The sequence below is a fragment of the Caretta caretta genome, chromosome 6, assembly GCF_965140235.1.
Source record: "Caretta caretta isolate rCarCar2 chromosome 6, rCarCar1.hap1, whole genome shotgun sequence".
Taxonomy (NCBI): Eukaryota; Metazoa; Chordata; order Testudines; family Cheloniidae; genus Caretta; species Caretta caretta.
In genome coordinates this window covers 88639421-88660945 of record NC_134211.1, presented here as the reverse complement: position 1 = coordinate 88660945, position 21525 = coordinate 88639421, and the positions used below count along the sequence as shown (strand labels likewise).

At 48.5% G+C, this 21525-nt stretch overlaps 1 protein-coding gene across 4 annotated transcripts in view; it reads left to right on the top strand.

Moving 5' to 3' along the window:
* Positions 1-21525, top strand: part of LTBP2 (latent transforming growth factor beta binding protein 2) — a 130026-nt gene that overhangs the window by 14819 nt on the left and 93682 nt on the right. For all 4 annotated transcript variants that reach the window (XM_075129776.1, XM_075129775.1, XM_048854681.2 and 1 more), the window contains exon 3: positions 12885-13128. In XM_075129776.1, coding sequence (XP_074985877.1) covers positions 12885-13128 — 244 coding nt within the window. The remainder of the gene's footprint in view (positions 1-12884; positions 13129-21525) is intronic.

The following is a 21525-nucleotide window of genomic DNA, read 5'->3' as shown; positions in this document are numbered from 1 at the left end:
GGGAAGGGGGAGTACCTAGCCCTTACGATAGGTCTCAAAACGCTTTACAAATGAGGTCAATATCTGATCTGAGCTGGGAATAGAAACTGAGTTCCAGTCCAGTGCTCTGTCCACAAGGAACCACTGTCAGCAGTGGTCTGGTGACTGGCCTTTGGTTTCTGGCTGGGCTAGGAGGATGCCACGGCTTGAGTCACTCTACAGGTCAACTCTTCCCAAGCCTTTCAGAGCAAGGCTTCCTCTGAGCCGGTGAGAGCTCAGCCAGGACCTCGGTTGTTGCTTTGGTTGTCCTCTTTAACGTCTGCAGGCGGCTATGTCCTAACCCTGGGGCTTTTGCAATAAGGAGCCTCAAGTTTTCTATTCCCATCTCCTGCCCCAGCAATTCTTGCTTAACCTTATTTTTGCTTGAAAGGAGGCTGGACACACAGCCCCAAATAGGGTTGCTCCAGGCTCCTTACCCCTTTCAGGATCTTGCAAACCCACTTGGATTTAGCGTGTTTCCTTCAGCCCACTCAGGGTCTGATCCTCTCCCCAGGTCAAAGATGGAATAAGTGCCCTGTCCTTGGGGGAACTCCCTGGAAGTCAGGGATGGGCCAGAATCCTCCTCCTACCCACACTCCATCTCTAGCTCTCTCTCTCTGCCTGTGTTTCTTTCTTCCGTTTGTCTGTGCCTCTCCTCCCTAAACCACTGAGGTCAAGCCCTAGTGTCCCTCTGGGGCTCCTCACCTGCAGAGTGTCACACATGTGAGTGCCTTGCCCCCTTCTGGCTCATTTGCATGTTAGGTTGATCTGTGCTAATTAAATTTAGCTCTTGGCATCATCTTGCTGCTGTTTCGCTGCTAATGAAACATGCAGATTGGAAACAGTTTTCTGAACTGCAACTGACGGATCCTTAAATCAAAGAAAATTGAGATCAGGCCTGTCGAAAGCGGAGCCACTGGCACTGCAGTACCATGCCCTCTGTTATTCTCACCGCCACACTGTGCCTCCCATGTCCTCAGCACCCTCTGATGTCCTTGATTCCTGGCTGAGAATCTCCCCTGCTCTTGCCCAGCAGGCGAAGGGGGTGAGGGATTGGCGCACTGTGGCTGGGAGACTGGTTAGAACTGTGGGTAACTGCCATTAATTTTCCCACCTGTTCCTGCTGAAGTCACTGCTCGCAAAAACTGTTTGTGCCAAATCTGGACCTGATCCCCTCCTGCATCTCCTTTTAGATGAGCCTGACAGGAAGACACATGTCCATACGGGGACATCACAGCCACACCCTGGGCAACCATTTCTGATGGGGGATGCAAAAGGTGGGGGTGGCGGGAGCCTCCTCACTAGAGACATTTTCAATAGGGGCAAAGGGAACTTGCTTAAATGTGCAGTGAGATGGTTCCTCCATCCACGCTGGGGCCCACCATCCCGCTCAGGTGACAACTCCCTTTCGGTGAGAGTGAATCTTGGGCCTGGCGGAAGTGAAGAGAGGAGACGGACCCAGCCTTCCACAAGCTCTGCTCTTGAGTGAGCTGCCCCTGGGATCTCTTCCCAAGGGACATATGCCCTCTGAACATTGATGTATCAAGTGCTCCCCCTCTTTCAATCTCTTGCTGGACTGGACCTGAGCTGTTTCCATGGCAAAGTACATTCTTGGCCCCTGGGTGGTGATGCTGGAGGGGATCTGGTGCTTGCCATGCACATGGGAGCCACTTGTCAAGGGCTTCAAGAAACATTCTTGTTCTGCTGCTGGACACTAGTCCCCACTGTGAGAATGGGGTCCTGGAAAGGAATAGGGTTTGATTTTGTCTTACTCTGGGTGTCTTACTCTGGGTGGCTAGTGCCACAGAGCCTGGGGGGAAGGGCAGGGTGCTGTGTGGGCAGTGGTAGGAGCTGTAACAAAGTGGGGATTGGGCAGAGGTGGGAGCTAGTTTGAGGCCTGTGGAACGTGCAGGTGGGAGGTGAGGTGGAGGAGATCAGGAACTCCTCAGAACAGCCAACGGTATTACTAACATGCCCATCCCTGAATATCCAGGCCCCCTGTTTCCAGCTCCTTTGTTCCTGCCTGGCTCCAGTTCTAGTGACCCCCTCCACATAGTTCAGAGTGAAAGTATCTGCTGCTGCCAGAGCGCGGTGTGCAGGGCACAAAATGATGTGTGGGTTGCAATGGAGCCTGAGTCCAGGAGCTGTCTGTGCCCTTGCTGCATGAGGCTGTTGTAGTAGGTGGGTCTGAAGCCAGTGTGCACCAGAGTTCCCAGAAAACCTCCCCTCTGGGTTGGCACCGTCTGACTCCACGTTCCAAAGCCACCTCCAGCTAAGCGGAGTTCTCTTTCCATTGTAAACACATGTATGTTCCTTTCTTTAGCATAAAAATGCAGGACTCTTGAGCTCTTTCCTGTTCGGGGTTGAGTTTCCCTGGGCCAGCGGTGCTCCTGGCCTCTGAAATCTCTCCTCCTTCCTCTCCTGGTGAAGTGCGATTCTTCCTCTCCTCGTCTTTTTATAGCCCTCTTGCTGTGCTGTCACTTCCCAGCTCGGAGTTCCCATCGTGCTGGCTGATTAAAGCCTTCCGCTCGTGAAGGGTTCCTGCTGTTGCGCCGAATGTGCCAGGACTTGTGATGGAGACGGAGACTGCGTCTGCTCTGCAAAAGCCATTTGCAGGAGTCAGAGCAAGGGCCTGGGAGAGTAGGTGCCACAGCTGTGCCTGAATCTTCCTGATTGGAAGGAACTGGAGATGGGGGCTGTACTAGGCAGCTCTGGGGCATGCGGGGGGAACTGGGAAGGAATCTGTGCTGCTTGGCATGTTTGTGTAGCTGTTTAGATTTATGGATGAGCAGGTTAATGTATCTGTTTTAGAACATTTCAGGCTCCCAGAAGCATTTGAGTAGCAGTTAGAATTCATGAATGTGCCAGCAGCAAACAGACCAGAGGAGCTTAAACATCATCGCTGGCCCCAAGAGATTTCAGACAAGACAGCCCAGTAACCCCCATTAAGTGCTGCCTGTGGGGCTTTCCCCTTCCGTCCCAGGCACCCCCTCTCCACCTGTTCTGTCCATCTGGCTGTAAGAGTGCATCTCAGTGCACCTGCCCCAATGTTTTTATCCTGGTCTCAGGTGGGGTCCACTCTACTGCAGGTCAGGGTCCAGAGGCGGTTAGAACAAACTCGGGCATCAGGGGAAACCTTTGTGAATAAAAGTTCAGCCTATGAAATCTGCCCAGAGTATCCCAGAGCCCCATCGACTTCACCTAGGTAACAGGACCTGCCCAGGTCGACAGTGAGAGAATGAGGCCCCACTTTGTTCACTGCAGGATCTTGTGATTGTTAATGTAGTTATTCCAGAGAAGCCAAATAATTTCTGTTCTGGAACAAGGGGCCAAAGGCTGACTCACCTCCCTTCCCCACCCCACCAGCAGCCAAACAGTAGAGAGCATGTTGGGCTGCCAGACGGTGTCTGTAAACAAAGTGCGGGGCCAGCATCTTTCTCTCATTAGGGACTTTTCTGTGAGCAGCACAAATGCTATCTGGGAGCTGGGCTCCTGCCCATGTGGGCTGCCTGTGACTGCTCAAGTGCCCGGCCATTGTCGGCAAAGATTAATTATAAGGACACTTTTCAGAGTAACAGCTGTGTTAGTCTGTATTTGCAAAAAGAAAAGGAGTACTTGTGGCACCTTAGAGTCTGACCAATTTATTTGAGCATAAGCTTTCGTGAGCTACAGCTCACTTCATCGGATGCATACTGTGGAAAGTGTAGAAGATGTTTTTATACACACAAAGCATGAAAAAATACTTACCCCGACCCCACTCTCCTGCTGCTAATAGCTTATCTAAAGTGACCACTCTACTTACAATGTGTATGATAATCAAGGTGGGCCATTTCCAGCACAAATCCAGGGTTTAACAAGAACGTCTGGAGGGGGGGGGGGGTTAGGAAAAAACAAGGGGAAATAGGTTACCTTGCATAATGACTTAGCCACTCCCAGTCTCTATTCAAGCCTAAGTTAATTGTATCCAATTTGCAAATGAATTCCAATTCAACAGTTTCTTGCTGGAGTCTGGATTTGAAGTTTTTTTGTTGTAATATCGCAACTTTCATGTCTGTAATCGCGTGACCAGAGAGATTGAAGTGTTCTCCGACTGGTTTATGAATGTTATAATTCTTGACATCTGATTTGTGTCCATTTATTCTTTTACGTAGAGACTGTCCAGTTTGACCAATGTACATGGCAGAGGGGCATTGCTGGCACATGATGGCATATATCACATTGCTAGATGTGCAGGTGAACGAGCCTCTGATAGTGTGGCTGATGTTATTAGGCCCTGTGATGGTGTCCCCTGAATAGATATGTGGGCACAATTGGCAACGGGCTTTGTTGCAAGGATAAGTTCCTGGGTTAGTGGTTCTGTTGTGTGGTATGTGGTTGATGGTGAGTATTTGCTTCAGGTTGGGGGGCTGTCTGTAGGCAAGGACTGGCCTGTCTCCCAAGATTTGTGAGAGTGTTGGGTCATCCTTCAGGATAGGTTGTAGATCCTTAATAATGCGTTGGAGGGGTTTTAGTTGGGGGCTGAAGGTGACGGCTAGTGGCGTTCTGTTATTTTCTTTGTTAGGCCTGTCCTGTAGTAGGTGACTTCTGGGAACTCTTCTGGCTCTATCAATCTGTTTCTTCACTTCCGCAGGTGGGTATTGTAGTTGTAAGAATGCTTGATAGAGATCTTGTAGGTGTTTGTCTCTGTCTGAGGGGTTGGAGCAAATGCGGTTGTATTGCGGAGCTTGGCTGTAGACGATGGATCGTGTGGTGTGGTCAGGGTGAAAGCTGGAGGCATGTAGGTAGGAATAGCGGTCAGTAGGTTTCCGGTATAGGGTGGTGTTTATATGACCATCGTTTATTAGCACTGTAGTGTCCAGGAAGGTTTGGGGGGGTGGGGGTGGGTGAGAAAACCTGGATTTGTGCTGGAAATAGCCCAACTTGATTATCATACACATTGTAAGGAGAGTGATCACTTTAGATAAGCTATTACCAGCAGGAGAGTGGGGTGGGGGAGGTATTTTTTCATGCTTTGTGTGTATAGAAAGATCTTCTACGCTTTCCACAGTATGCATCCGATGAAGTGAGCTGTAGCTCACGAAAGCTTATGCTCAAATAAATTGGTTAGTCTCTAAGGTGCCACAAGTACTCCTTTTCTTTATAAGGACACTGTTAACATGGGGAGGCCTGACAGGGGATGGTAAATCTCAGGCAGGCCTTAGAGCAAAACCTTTCTCTCCTTGAAGCTAAACTAATGGTTCTGCTGTGTAAACATTGCTTGGTCCCCAGCAGCCTCCCTCCCCAATGCTGTTCTGCTGGAGTTTGGGTTGCTGGGGACACTCAGGCTGATATTTTTAAAGCTGCCTAGGGGACCCTGGCATCCTGTTCCCATTCATTTCTCAGCCATAATGTGTTTTTGTTTAATTTTTGATCTCCTGATCTTGTACATGGAGCAAATCGGGGGCTCTATCCAGATGGAAATGCAACCAGAGACAATGTGTCTGTGAGAAAGGAGGGGGGAGGAGCTTCTGTTTATGTCTAAAAGCCATAGGTTGGGTCTCAGCATTGGGACAGGAGAGAGGGTATGGCCAGAATGTTGTCCCTGTTCTTTGAGGATCTAATGCCTGTAACATACCAAGCACAGGTGTCAGAGTAGCAGCCGTGTTAGTCTGGATCCGCAAAAAGAAAAGGAGTACTTGTGGCACCTTAGAGACTAACACATTTATTTGAGCATAAGCTTTTGTGAGCTGCAGCTCACTTCATCAGATGCATTCAGTGGAAAATACAGTGGGGAGATTTTATATACACAGAGAACATGAAACAATGGGTGTTACCATAGACACTGTAACGAGAGTGATCAGGTAAGGTGAGCTATTACCAGCAGGAGAGTGAGGGAGGGGAGGAACCTTTTGTAGTGATAATCAAGGTGGGCAATTTCCAGCAGTTGACAAGAACGTCTGAGGAACAGTGGTGGTGGGGAGGGGGAATAAGCATGGGGAAATAGTTTTACTTTGTGTAATGACCCATCCACTTCCAGTCTTTATTCAAGCCTAAATTAATTGTATCCAGTTTGCAAATTAATGCCAATTCAGCAGTCTCTCCTTGGAGTCTGTTTTTGAAGTTTTTTTGTTGAAGAATTGCCGCTTTTAGGTCTGTAATCGAATGACCGGAGAGATTGAAGTGTTCTCCGACTGGTTTTTGAATGTTATCATTCTTGACATCTGATTTGTGTCCATTTATTCTTTTATGTAGAGACTGTCCAGTTTGACCAATATACATGGCAGAGAGGCATTGCTGGCACATGATGGCATATATCACATTGGTAGACGTGCAGGTGAACGAGCCTCTGATAGTGTGGCTGATGTGATTAGGCCCTATGATGGTGTCCCCTGAATAGATATGTGGACACAGTTGGCAACGGGCTTTGTTGCAAGGTTCCTTTTCTTTATACCAAGCACAGTGATTTTCTCCCTTCTCCAGCTCACAGTTTTCCAGGGATTTTTGTTCTTCATTATCTGTGTATATGACTGAATCCAGATCTTGGACAAAATTCTCTGGCCATGTGGCTTTTTCCAGTCTTGGGGGTTGAAATACAATGGGGAAAAAATGAAATTTCCTGAGACTCAAAGGCTGGGAAGATGCAGAAACATGCAAGTATCTAATTCTGGGACACCTGGACACTTCCTGATAAACTGAGAATTGGGGATGGGGGTGAGCGAGTTTTAAGTTATGGGACGAAGTTTGCAACCACTTGGAATGTTCCTTAGTTCCTACCCAGACAGATCAGCAAACCAAGCTATATGCAGAGCATCCTAAGCTACGGGACTCTTAAGGGCTTTGTCCTCAGTGAAGTGCAGCAAGGGAATGAAGATGAGGATAGTTCTTTGTACAATGCTCAATCCCAGCACCCACTCTGACTCCTTCCTCCTTGTCCTAAATCCTCATGGCCCCACTCCTCTCCACTCATTCCTAGCTGAGCAATCCTTTTGCCATCCCCGACAGGCACCTTTACCCAACCACAATTGTTACGCTGTCCCACAACCACCTCGTCACAGCCTCTCCATAGTGTAGCTGTGGAAATCTCCCAAGAATTGCCCTCTGCCCCACCACCAGCCCCCAGAACCGCTTTGGGAATTGGGCTACTTGCCCAAAGTAGGGGAGAGGGTGTTCAGCAAATGTAGATGTGGAAGTGAGGGAGGCAGTTTGATAGGAGGACAGAAAAAAAGTGGGATTGTCTGCCTTGTCTCCACCTTAAGGAACAAGTCCCTGCCGTTCCATGGGATGACAGCACTAGCTGGTCAGGTACAGGGTGGGTGACGGGGACTCCCTTCTGAACTTAGCCTTTTACATTTCTAAAACACACTTTTAATTTGGGCCTCCGGGGCTCAATAAACAACTATAGGTTGCAATGTTGTGAGGCTGGGCTTAGGGTTGAGGCACTTGGGCTGAGTCTCAGAGGATCTGGGATTGGTTCTGGTTCTTCCACAGACTCCCTGTGTGAACTGGGGCAAGTGATTTAATCTCTGTGTGCCTCAGTTTTCCCTTTGTAAAATGGAGACATGCAAGGGGCGGGGGGAGAAAGTACTCTTGGCTATTCAGACTGTGTGCTCTTTGGGGCAGGGACTGTCTCTCACTAGGGGTATTTCTTCACTGCAAATTTAGCCTGAGCTCTGACTCATTTCTTGCGCCTCTGCCCCATCCCATCCCAGCACACATGCCTCTGCCCCAAGGTTAGTGGTGCTTTGAACCCAGGACAGCTAGCATGGCTGGGAGTGTGGCAGGTGCCACATTCACTCCTGCTGGTAACCTGCCCACTGTGCCATGAGGACTCAGGCTAAATTACTCAAGTGCTGATAGTCCTCCAGTGCCTTCCCACAATTTCCCTTGTGGGCCTAGAAGTTCTCCCACAGTTCATTGGAAAAGAATCATAGAGCAACTCATCTTATTCCAGCGCAAAGAACCATGGGATATACCCCCAAAAGCCCTAGTGACACACATGGGTAAGTGCAGCCCCAGTAACTCAAGCAGGGCTTTGGAGTGTGGCTGCTCGCACTAGGGCAGGGGTTCTCAAACTGGGGGTCGGGACCCCTTGGAGGTCACGAGGTTATTACATGGGGGGGTCGTGAGCTGTCAACCTCCACCCCAAGCCCCGCTTTGCCTTCAGCATTTATAATGGTGTTAAATATATAAAAAAGTGTTCTTAATTCATAAGGGGGTCGCACTCAGAGGCTTGCTGTGTAAAAAGAGTAACCAGTAAAAAAGTTTGAGAGACACTGCACTAGGGTGACCAGAGAGCAAGGGTGAAAAATCGGGGTGGTGGAATAGGCTCCTGTATAAGACAAAGCCTTGAATATCAGGACCGTCCCTATAAAATCAGGACACCTGGTCACCCTAGCTTGCACCCAGCTTAGGCTAACATGGGTGCTCAGATCTTGGTGCTGATCACCCAAGTTACCTCTGCAATGAAGAGTTATCATATGTGTTTTGTACAGCTTCTGGCACAGTGGGGCCCTGTTCTCAATTGGGAACCTGTAGGTGCTAGAACGGGGTGGGCAAACTTTTTGGCCCGAGGGCCACATCTGGGTATGGAATTTGTATGGCGGGTCATGAATGCTCATGAAATTGGGGGTTGGAGTGCGGGAGGGCTCCAGCTAGGGGTGCAGGCTGAGGTAGGGCTGGGGATGAGGGGTTGGGGGTGCAGGAGGGTGCTCTGGGCTGGGACCGAGGGGTTTGGAGGGCAGGAGGGGGGGATCAGGGCTGGGGCAGGAGGTTGGGGTGCAGGAGAGGGCCGGGGGGCAGGCTCCGGGTGGCACTTACCTCAAGCAGCTCCCAGGAACAGTGGCATATCCCCCCTCTGGCTCCTACCCCAAGGCACAGCCAGGTGGCTCTGCGTGCTGCCCTGTCCGCAGGTGCCGCCTCTGCAGCTCCCATTCACTGTGGTTCCTGGCCAATGGGAGCTGCTGGGGTGGCGCTTAGGGCGGGGGCAGCATGCAGAATCCCCTTGCTATCCCTATGCATAGGAGCCAGAGGGGGGGCATGCCTCTGTTTCTGGGAGCTGCGTGGAGTGGGGCAAGCCCCTGATCCCACTCCCCAGCTGGAGCGGGGGAAGCCCCAGACCCCGCTTCTCGGTGGGAGCTCAAGAGCCAGATTAAAACGCCTGGAGGGCCAGATGCAGCCCCCGGGCCGTAGTTTGCCCACCCCTGTGCTAGCCCTACGATTATTTTGATTATGTTGCAGTGTTGTCAACTCTCATGATTTTATTGTGAGTCCTGCAATATGTGTTGTTTTTCCTTAAAGCCCCAACTCCTGGAGACAAGTGATTACTGGAAAATCTCAGTTTTCATTTTGAAAGAGTACGTTTCTAGCCCTAATGGTGCAGAGAAAAGCTTGAAACGTGACCTGGGTGTAACTTAAGAGCTGGAAGGCAAATAAAAAGAATCCAATATTTATAATTTTTTTGAGAAGCTTGTGATTTTTCAGGGCCTGACTCATGATTTTTAAATTCTGAGGGTTGGCTATGCTGCTGCTGTCAGGTGATCAGCCCTCTGTTGCGCATCTGGAGTGGGTGAAAAACAGTTTTCAGAGGGCTTTTAAGTTCTTTTCTAAGCCTGCTGGGACAGCTTGGCAGGGGATAGATCCAAAGGCTGGAATATTTCAGCTACGGCAGTTTCCCTACTGCCTGAAGAGAGAACGGGTCTGACCCCACTCGCCTCCTTCACTTGCTTTATCTCAGCAGCTCAGGGATTCCTAGAATGGCTAAAAGAAAAGGAGGACTTGTGGCACCTTAGAGACTAACAAATTTATTTGAGCATAAGCTTTCGTGAGCTACAGATCACTTCATTTGATTCATTCATCCGATGAAGTGAGCTGTAGCTCACGAAAGCTTATGCTCAAATAAATTTGTTAGTCTCTAAGGTGCCACAAGTCCTCCTTTTCTTTTTACGGATACAGATGAACACGGCTGCTACTCTGAAACCTAGAATGGCTAGTCTCTGATGGCTGGGCTCCTGATAAAGTACCAGAGTTTAAAGCGGACGTGAATATACTGTATGTGGTGTAATTGTAGCTGTGTCCATCCCAGGATATTAGAGGACAAGTTGGGTGAGGTAACATCTTTTATTGACCCAGCTTCTGTTGGTGAGAGACACAAACTTTTAAGCCACAAAGAGCTCTTCTTCAGACCTGGGAAAGGTACCCTGAGCATCACCCCTAAATAAAAGGTGGAACAGATTGTTTAGCATAAGTAGTTAGCACACATTCTAAGGGACTGTTCAAGGCAGAGTGGCCTATTAACACCTCTGCAGACATAGGACAAAAAGAGAGGGTTAGTGGCTTACAGATTGTTGTAATAAGCCATAAATCCAGTGTCTCATTCAGTCCATGCACTTAACCACCCTTTTTATACTATGACTGCAGAGATATTAATGGGCCACTCTATCTTGATTGGTCCCTTAGAATGTGTGCTAACTACTTATGCTAAACAATCTGTTCCACCTTGTATTTAGCTTTGATGCTCGGAGTACTTTCCCCAGACCTAAAAAGAGCTCTGTGTGACTCGAAAGTTTGTGGCCAGGTCTGCCCTACAAAATTATGTTGACCTAAGTTACATCGGCATACAGCTGTTGCAGTTATTCCATCGCTACGCTCCTTGTGTTGGCAGTGCGCATCCTCACCAGAATTGCTTGTATCGATGCAGAATGCAGTGCACTGTGGGTAGGTATCCCACTGTGCAACTCACCACCATCCAGCACAGGGTGTTTTGGGACGTTTTTGCAATGCCTATTGGGGCCAAAACAAGTCATGCAGGGGTGACTGGGAGCATGGGGTCAACTTCCCATAATGCAGTGTTCTGCATCCCGTAATATTTCACACCTTCTTTTCAAAATCCCCGCAAACTCGCACGTCCTTCCTCTAGCTACCCTCTCTGACAGAAGCATGGAGCCTGCACAGCTCTGCACTCTTGTCATGAACTTTGCAAGCACAGGGTGCATGATCCTCTAATTCTAAATGACATCGAACCCCGGAGTGTCAGACTTCACTGACACGGCGGAATTCTTGCCTAACTAGGACCCTGGTTGTGCTCTGGGATCTGCACTGATGGCCAATTCACTTCACAGAGGGGGTGTAATTCCAGTTGTTGGCTTTAGCCTATACAACCCTAAGTGGTTTGTGTTCTGCCCATCCCTGAGACCTGCCTCTCTCCCAGTACAGTAACACAGCGGTCAAGGTCAACTTAAGTAACCATGCCAACATGCCCGTGATTTCCCTGGGAAGGGGCTGGTGGCAGGTCATTTTCAGACAGGACCCATCCCCACTGCTCTGATAGGGCTGTAGGGCCTTTCTGTTCTGAATTCTGGGGGAGGAGGTATTTGGGAGTGAGTCAAGCTGGGTGAGGAGATGGCATGTGTGGTCAGGTTTGTAAACATTTTCTTTGTCCATGTGCCTTTAGTGATGAACTAGCGCTTGCATACCAGTGATGAGTGTTGTATGGGAACCCGAACAGAAGGGAGGTGCATTAAAAGTCTACGTAGCTATTTGAGAACATGGCTGGTATGTCAGAATGCCTTAGACACCCGTCCCTTCTGCTTGGCTCATGGAGGAACTACACAATCTAAAATAACCGTGATAGAAATGTTCACTGCACATTTCAGCCCCCACAGAAAGGGTCCATTTCGGCTCAGGTTGAGCCGCAGGTGAAAGTTGAATTGTTCTTGCATTATCCAAACAGGTTCCCCTAGACCTAAAATCCGAACCCTCCAGCGGGGCTTCTGTTGGTTGGGGCTTCCTTTCCGTTAAGGGAGATGCTTCCATTTGGTCTCCTTTAGCCACGAGCCATGTAGCTGTTGTCCAGTGGAGAATGACTAACTTGGTCCCACTGAAGTGAACTGTGATTTCCTGACTATTACTGACTGGATTATAAACCCAATTTGGCTCCTCTTAACTTGGGAAGCATTAGGGCCTCCAGCATGTAATTAATGACACTTTCCTCCCAGAGTCAGAGCTGAAGCTGATGTGCTGTAATTAGGAACACACACAGGCTGTGAGAATGATTTGGGCATGAAGTTAATGAACTGTAAGTCCCTGTAACTGCTGAGGAATTTGGGCATGGTGACTTCAGAATTAGCTGGCAGGGGAAGGGTAGGAATGTTTCAGAGAGGACAAGAGAGCTCAGAGGGATCGGGGAGGGGAGCCATAAAATATAACCATGAAATAGAATAATAAAGCAATATCATAAAATGAAACCTAATACAACAACTCCCAAGGGATCCCAGAGCCATATTGTCCTCCGCCTCCCGCTTCCCTTCTCCAATCCCTCCCTGTGCTATTGCAGCTCCTGTTCTCAGCTTAATTGAGACCTTCTTCTTGCAATGAGCTCTCTGTGGGGATCAGGGCACTGGATTGTAAGCTTTTCTAAGCCCATTTCTGCTCTCACTTGTACCAAAGTAATTCAGGAGTAGCCCCTTTGTGTTCAATGGAGGGATGAGTAGCAGCTCTCAGCTCTCTCTCTTGTAGATCATATTCGTGATCCATGGTAATCACAGTACTGAGACTTTCACCTCCAGGGTGCTGGTTCCAGTCTAGCCCAGAGCTGTAGCAACCCAAAAAGATGTGACCTGTGTGAAATGTCAGTCTGACCTTCCTCTTCACCCCAGTCTTAGCAGTTCACCTGCCCTTAGGAGTTGACTGAGGGAAGGGAAGGGTCTCTCCTGAAGCTGGGATTTAGCCAAGGGCTGGTGGGGAAGGGAAGCCTCCTTTAACTGTCTGTGTCAGGGGTGGGACAAGTTGTGTTATCCCACTCCTTAAACTGCAACTGTATGGAGAGGGCAACATGGGCCTGTTGCACTGGGAGCATGTATCTCTGTTCACTCCTTTCCGTGTCCCTCCAGCCGTCTGTGACCCTCCATGCCAGAACAAGGGATCCTGCAGCCGACCCCAGCTCTGCATCTGCCGCTCAGGTTTCCAGGGTGCCCAATGTGAAGAGATCGTTCCAGAACGAGCATACCATCCTCCTGGCTCTGTGGCAGCCCTCCAGCCCCCAGCAGGCTCCCTTCCGAAGAGGGCTGGCAGTGCAGAGAGAGAAGGCTCACCCAGAGGGGCCCAGACACCTATCCTGCAGCAACCACGAGCTGGGTAAGTCACCCCAGTTATCAACAGGAACCAGATTCCCTTGACAAATGAAAATTAACCCCAGGGTTTGTGCTGTGCTGGGCCAGGCCCTGCTTCCATTCCAGGCCCCAAGCTCTCATTCCCGAGGCCCAGCCAGTGCCCTAGGGAACAGTGCTCTGCTTTGCTATGCAGAAGATCTAGCTTCCTTTCCAAGTCACAGGCTCTTCCTTGGGGCGATTAGAGCTGCAGAGTACTGGTGCAGGGGCAATTGCCCTGAATCCACTCTAAAGCAGAACTAGGTTTGTCTCCATCACCGTCTCCTGGTTCCTGGGAACAGGTGCGACTGTGGGGAAGAGCCTGTGGTGGAGTGTTCACCCCACACTGGTCCAGGAAGGGTTAATGAGACTGAGAAGGAGCCAGATAAGCACACAGGCCACACCTGAGAGGAACTAGGTGGCCTAAGTAGCCACAGACTGAGGAAGGAGCCCAGTGAGAAGGAACAGGCGGGGCTAGTGTAAAGCCAGGAAATTGACAGCAGAAAAAGGGCTGCAGTGGGGGAGCCTCCAGCCACTCTGGTTGTTAATGAGGGAGGGAAGGAAGGAAAGCCAAGGGGGGAGAGCAGAAACCTCAGGAGACTGAGGCCCTGAAGAAGGGATTTATCCAGAAGGGTGGTGGAGTGAAAGCCTGAGAGAGGTGGAGTAGGAAAAGGCTCAGGGAAGTGGTAGCAAGGTGGGACATTGCAGACCTTGGCTGCTGATTAGAGGGTCCCTAAGCTGGAAGCTGGGCCCGGGTTCCCCTACCAGCCACTGGGGAAGTGGCACAGTCAGAGCAGTGGATTTGCAGCCTGCCTGGGACTGTTCATCCTGTGGGACTTTGATACCCCCATAAGGGGAAAGCACAAAGTGACCTGGCCAGATGGCCAAGCCATGAAGAGAGAGCATCCTGAGTCTAGGGTGACCAGATGAAATGGAGAAAATATCGGGACACATGGGGGAAGCAAAAAAAAAAAGCGGCTGGAGTTGCCAAAGCAAAAAACCACGCCGGAGTGGCCAAAGCCGCAATATCAGGACAAATGGTGTCCCGACCGTGCATCAGTCAGGACATGAGACAAAGACCTAAAAATCGGGACAGTCCCAATTTTATCGGGACATCTGGTCACCCTACCTGAGTCAGAGAGAGAGAGAGAGAGGTGGCAGGGTGTATGAGCGAGCAACAGAAGGGAGCGTCAGACTTGGAAGGAACTAATCTTCAGGGCAGCCAAAAGAAGGCGCTCTCGTGGTGAATGTATCCCAGGACAGAGCCTCCCCAAGGTTTAATAGTGTCGTCCTTTGTCCAGTTCAGTAGCATCTTTAATGGTCTCAGCCAGGAAGACAGGCTGGTGGCTTTTTGTGTGTCCAAGCAACACCCCCAGCTAAGAATATTGGTTAGAGTTGTGCTATTATATGCAGAGAAGAGCACAGGTACTCGGGATAGTATACAAATGTACGCAGGCGTTTCCAAGGTGCCTATCATCATAGATCCTAGGAGCAAAGGGTTGGTGTAACTGTTACACACTTAAATTACACGACTGTATACAGTTCTTATATATCGTAGTGTAATATAGTAGGTGCATGGGCATCTGGTGCAGGATTATTATGCTTAGGTAACTCTGCAGCTTTTGTTTATTTGATACTGTGTCTAAGCGAGACTAACCCCCTTCTAGATTGAGTACTGTGTGGTAAGGGCTCAAGGTGGTTGTTGTTTCTTTGTTTCTTGTGTGTTAAAAGTAGCTCATTGGCTACAGCCCAGTTCCCTCTAAGCCAAGCTGTAATCTACCCCATTGCTCGTATTTTGTAAGTCCCACTGTAAGTGTAGGCTTTTTCTCTTGTAAGCCTTAGGGTGGTCATACACTTCCCAGCTACTTCTGGGAATATTCCAAAAAAGTATCTCTTTGTTGTTTTGTATATTTGCAGAGTGGGGGTACCTCCTAGAGTAACGTAATGGGTGGGAGTTTTGCAGGATCCATATCAATGTTCTTCTGTAAGTGTTTATGGATGTCTGAGCAAAGTGCTTGGCTTTGTGTCCAGCTCCAGAAAGCATGCCTGCATCCTACCTGTGTCCTCTCCAGTGGGTTTGTTTCTGTGGAGCCTGCAAGATGACCCTTTCCCCAGCACTTTGAGGAGAGCATTTCATTCTTGTCACTATTATCGCTTTCATATACGTGCATCTTATACAATTGCAATAGCTGGAGATTCACCTATGGCCAATGCTGACTGCTACCTGCAGCTAGCTCTTCCTCCAGGGTGAGGCGCCCACCATTTCCCTGGGAGATTATTCCACCACCTAATGCATCTCCTTGTTAGGCAATATGAAGTGGTCCTTGCATGTGCCATGGTCTGTACTGATGTTCAGTCCTTCAACCTGGGGTCTTTCACAGAAATCTAGTAAATGACTGATTGCAGGTGACTGCAAAGCTTGTTATGGTGATGCAGCTTCCCAAGGCTGTAAAACTGACTCTGATACTGTCCGGAGCTTCCCAGGCTGGGCCTGTAACCCCAGAGAAGCTGAAGCAAATAAATCAACTGTTGTTTGTTTAGCAAAGCCAAGTTCTGCTTGTGGGGTGTTGCTCATGTCCAGTGAGTTGAGCCATATCCCTCAACAACTGGCTTGCCAGCACCCTTGGTTCAGAGAGAAGATATGGAAGAACATCTTAGGAGGGTCAGGAGTGAGGGGCCACTGCTGGTTCCATGTCATAGATATTGTGAGGCAGCTCTGAGATTCAAAACACACTGTCAGCCCCAAAAGTTCCAGCACAAGGTTATTGGTAATGAGGGGAGCTCAAGCAAGAGCAGGGGTTTGTAAACTTTGAAGTCCAATCCTCACTACAGGAAATGCCAGGACACAAAACCAATCTTCAGACCGATTCTCACTGCAGGGTTTCCACTACTCTAAGGTGTAAATTATTTGTATCTAGTAGTTGTATTACCGTAGTGCCTTGGAACCCCAGTCATGGACCAGGACCCCGGAGTGTTAGGTGCTCTACAAACACAGAACAGAAAGCTGATCCCTTCACCAAAGAGCTTGTGATCTAAATAGGGATGCGGCAACCTTTGGGTGCAAGGGTTTTTGAAGTAGTTCTTGACACGTAGGCAGTGAGCCTCTTCTCATGTTGTTCAAAAACTATCTGCACCAAATATGTCCATTCTCACAGGAGGATGGACTGGTTTTAGACCATTTTCTGACCTCTCCTGTCACTAACTGGCTGGGTTGCTGCCGCACTAACATGCTGGCTGTCAATGTAGGTCTGTAAGGAAAGAGTTTTCAGTTTCAATCTGGTGCTGCCTTGTTAGCAGTGTCCATGGTGTTCAGTGTTGTCTTTTCCTTCTGTGTGGTGAATCCTGCCCCACTGCTGTGGCATACAGGAAGGGCTTTGTGAGGTACCCCAAGGAGAGGTCTCTGCTTACAGGGCAGATTCCCTCACAGGCCCCAGGTGGTGATTATAAATTCTGACTGGCTGTGTTGCAGAGTTGAATAGCGAGTGCCCAGTTATGTCTCTGGGCTGTACTGGGGGGGGATTCTAGCTGTCATCCTAAAACAACTGGCTGGTGTTGAAATGAGGAGAGAAACCTCACTCACCACCGAGCCCATGGAGCTGGCTCTTGCAGCTTTTCGCAGTGTCAGTGCTGGTGCTGCCCATTTCCTTTGCTGGTTACTTCAGTTTGACCTTGGATGTGCTGGAATTGTCTGCTCTGTACTGGTGTCCTGGCCTCGGCTACTCTACCATGGTGACGGCTCCGTCGGGGTTCCCTTCAGGACATGCCCCAAACAGGTACAGAGCTTGATAAGGAGAGATGGCAAATTCCTTTTCATCAGGCCCTTTAGCGAAAGTTAGAGCCCAGTTGCCCCCAAGGGTGGTTATAGGCCTGTCTGAGATGAATGATGCTGACTGCGATCTAACTACGGGGATTAGCCTCACTTGCACATTTGGTCTCAGGTTAATGAGCCTTGGGAAGTTGTTGGAGGAGCCCACGTAACCACAGTCCTGACCCCCAGTTTCTGTGGGCTCCTGTTTTTGTGGTTGACTGCAGTGGCTGATGCCAACAGCTGTCCTGGCAAAGAGCAAGGATGGAGTTGTGGAAACACTGTTTTTTGGGATGGAAACCTGCCCTTCAGCTGCCTGTTCTTATGGACAAGCTCCTAGTGAACGTGCCCAGACTGCTGGTCACCTCACACCTCAAGGTCATAGCATGGGAAACAGGTGCAGTGATTTCTGGGGACCAGGCCTTAGCATGCGTCCCTATTGAGTGTTCCCTGAGAGAGTCTGGAAATTGTGACCCCAACACTTCTGAGAATATATTATTTATGTGTATTACCATAGACCCTAGGTGCGCTAGTCGTGGACCAGGACCCCGCTGTCCTTGACCCTGTACAAACATAGCACAAAAAGACAGCCTGCCCCAGAGAGCTCACAAGCTAAATATAAGATGAGAAATGGATACAGACTGAGGAGGTAGAACAAAGACACGAGACCCTGTTGGTCAGCTTGAGAGGCTGTGTACTATCGCAGTTATACCCCCAGCCTCAGTGAGGTAACTGTCCTGAACTGAGGGGATTAGAAACCCTTTGACAGACAGACAAAAGGTTTGGTAGATCAGGTGTGTTCTGGGTAGGGTTTCCATCTGCGACTGGCAACTGTTGGAAACAGGGTGCTGGACTAGATGGACCAATGGGTTGGCCTAGTATGGCAATCCTTGGTACTTCTTTGAGTGAGGTAAGGGTCCCAGGGAGATTGGGGTCCCAGTGATTGAGGGCAGTGGTACATCAATGGGTAATCCAAGGAGTGACTCCCAGTGATAGCCATCTGCATCCTTGATTGGAGTCTGATCAATGAGGTAAAGCTGACGTGAGCTAGGCAAAGGCTCAGATGATGTCTTGAAGGCTGAGCCCTTGTTCCCAAAAGCCCCCTGTTGTGAACTGGAGACAGCAATGTTCTCTAGGATAAAGGCCTTTCCCCTCTTCACACTCACTGGCATCAAGTATGTTTGGAGTTAAATTGTAAAATCATCTCCTAATTCCCATCCCTGGGAGAAAATTCTGTCCACATCAGGGGTAATCACATTTACCCACATCTGCTGCAGAGGGGAAGTTGCATATTGGCCTCAACCTTGAGTGTCCTCCAGTATTCCCTAATGGAACCCATCCCTGCCCTGTCAGGACAATCTTCCACGGCTTTCACTGAATCCTTGGCTTCCCCACACTGCTTATTACTGTACTCCCTTCCCCTGGAGGCTAGGGGAGAGTCCATGTTTCTGCATGTCTGGTGTTCCCATACTTGAAGACACATGCTTCTGGGAGAAGGAGGTGGGTTTTGAATTCCTGTGCTGTTTTCAGGATTGGTGGGACCAGAGCCCCCGTTACCAAAATTCAGACTGGGAAAGAGTTGGCGCTTTCCATGCCCCTTTATTACACGCCATGTTTGGCAGAGGTTCAAAGCTGGTAGTGGGCTGGAGGCAGCCACAGGGAGCTCGTCCTGTACAGTGTGAGAGCTGGGAGGCATGGGAGTGGCACCCTTTGACATGTTGAGTGCTAGAGAGGAGTATTCTGGGCTTGTCAGTGACTGGGAAGCATTGCTCTTCTGGCCTGGCCTAGTCACAGATCCTCTGTTGGCGCCACACTAGCCTGAATCCCTGCCCAGAGAGAAGGGAGGTCCTGACAGTCCGCCGGGCAGGCGGAGCTGCACCTTGGCTCAGAAGGCAAACTAAATGGAAACAGTTCAGTTTTTCTACTTTTGAAGTAAACAAACAGTAATTCTTTGGATAAGAAGAAGCTGCAGGGAATATGACCCCTGCCCCTCCCCCAGGAATGGCCTGCTGCCCTGCAACCACTTGCATGTTAATTCCAGGTCAGTGTGTGAGGAGGAGGCCCCCGTTGCTGGGACCACAGGAAGTTGCTTCTGTGGGAACGCGGTGCATAAATCTGTATCCAGAATCTGTCTGGTGGGCTCCTGCTGCCCAAATGACACATGTGCTGGACTGTGGCTGTATAGCAAACAAGGAAGGGCTACTGGGACCTGCAGAGCAGTTTCCCAGCAGCCCAGGCATGGGAATAGGAAAGAGCTCTGTTTTAAGGTGCTTAGACACTGCATGGACATCTTGCTGGAGCTGAACTGTGGAGCCTAGAGAGCTGCCTCTGGGAGGACTTTGTTTTGACAAGGTAGTTGTTAGGAGCATGCTTGGTGTTTCAGACCTAGAGGTGTGGAGGAGGACTTATTCGCAACACCCTCACTTCAGTGGCACCTCTTCTTGGCCCTGCCTTCTCCCCAGCACTCACGAGACACCTGAGGGGAAAGAGTGAAGGTTCTGTCTCTACCTGTGCTCTCTGTGTTGGGGTTAGGAATACCAGCTGTAGGGAGCAAAATTTATGGTAGGATCTCGAATGAGGGGAGAAAGGCGAGTGCAGCTGGGGTTGGTGGTGGGGAATGTGTATTTTTCTCCCTCTAAAAATTAATTGAAATAATCTGTGATTGTTAAATTTCACCATAACAACACAACAAACCTAGAGATGGGTTCCAATTCTGAAGGTGAACAAAGGGCTAGAACACTTATTTGAAAAGAAAACTTAGATTAGGTGGAGGGGAGCCTGCAACAATCTTCAGATTTCTCATGGAAATTACAGACTGTGGCTCAAAGGCAGCCTCTAATAACCAGAAATTTAGAATCCCACCTTGGTAAAAAGAGTCAACTGGTCCAGGACTAGCAGATAAGATGGCTGTCAAGTTTTGAGACCCAGCTGGCTTTAGAAGATGCCACCCCAAAAGAAAATTAGACCTTCTGAAAAAGTAAAATCCTAATTTTTTTCAAAATAACATCTCTAAAACCTTTTGTCCAGTTAACCCTGAATTTACACATTCAGGATTAGAATGGACACTTTCTTGCAACCTTAACTATGGTGTTGCCACTGCTGAGTGTCCATAACTATTTGTTAAATAATACAGTACACACAGTGCCAACTGGAATTTCTTATTTAGCCTTACAAATGGTGTACATATTGTACACACCTTATGCTGTTCTGTTCACTTAAGGCTGTCACTCAGTTTAAGTTAATGAGAAATACTGTTTAGTAACACCAAACTAGCTTCTAAAAATGGGACCTTAACTTGGCCAAAAAGCCACGATACGCAAATGCTTTTCACATGCATGTTCTGCTGAAGGTTTCACACACTGCTAAGTTCAAAACCAAAGCAGGATATTCACAACAGCACACATACCCCAGTAAATTGAGGGTAATATTTAAGGGTAAGTCATAGAGGTCCAAGCCCCACTTTACACCTGTGCGGCATGCTTATGCACAGGGCTTACACAACACAAATGTAGCTACAGTGGACATTTCCTTAATGCAGACAGGCCCTTATTCACAACTTTCTAGGGCACTTTCCTTTAGCAACAATTTTCCCGAGGCAGCTAAGCATTTAAGTTTCTTGATCCAGCGCCATCTGCAAGTGGATATTTGAAACCTTGTTAAAAACATGAAACTAAAAAGCCAATGCCAGTCTAAATGGAATGATGTGAAAAAAGCAATTCTGCTTGGAGCCAAGAGAACTTTGAGTCTCAGATCTCAGCCCCTCTCCGGTTTTGACACAGTTGAAAGCCTTTGGCAAGCAAGCTGGGAAGCCTATAAGAAAAACTAGAGCTGCCCAAGAGACATGTAAATGTCATTTTTCTTACATAAAAATACTGTTTTAAAATCACATGGCATGTAACCCCATTTCGGCACTATAGACAATTGCTTGGCTTTCTAACATTTTAAACCTGTCAGCACTTGTGAATTAAACTAAACTGAATTAAGGCCACTTTAATTCTGATTAACAGCATCCACACAGGGATTGAATGGGATTTAACTAACCCACTTCAAATTTATGCCTTTTAATTGATTTGGATTATTTTTCCTGGATGTCCCTGTGTAGACAAGCCCTAATCCACTTTTTCATTCTCATTTTTCTAGCTGAAAGAAAAACTGTCAGATTGTCATTTTAGACTCTGTATTGCAGAGCAGGGTGACACTGGAAATACGGCATGGGTATGCTATGTGAGGCTATATTAACAAATCTGGTTCACAGCGTATTTTATATATAGAATATTTGACATATAATCTATAACAACACAGTTTGAATGCATCCAATGAAGTGAGCTGTAGCTCACGAAAGCTTATGCTCAAATAAATTTGTTAGTCTCTAAGATGCCACAAGTACTCCTTTTCTTATTACAGTTTCAATAGTAATTACAGACAAAAAAACTTATATTAAAAGAACATTAAGGCCACAAGGTCAAGCAGTGAAAAGTTAGGAACTGTGGAATGAAGGTTGTCTGTGCTATCTTAATTCAGCCTTCTAGTGTGTATGGTTCACAAACCCCTTTGAGTAAGCTTTGGTAAGGAACAGTCAAA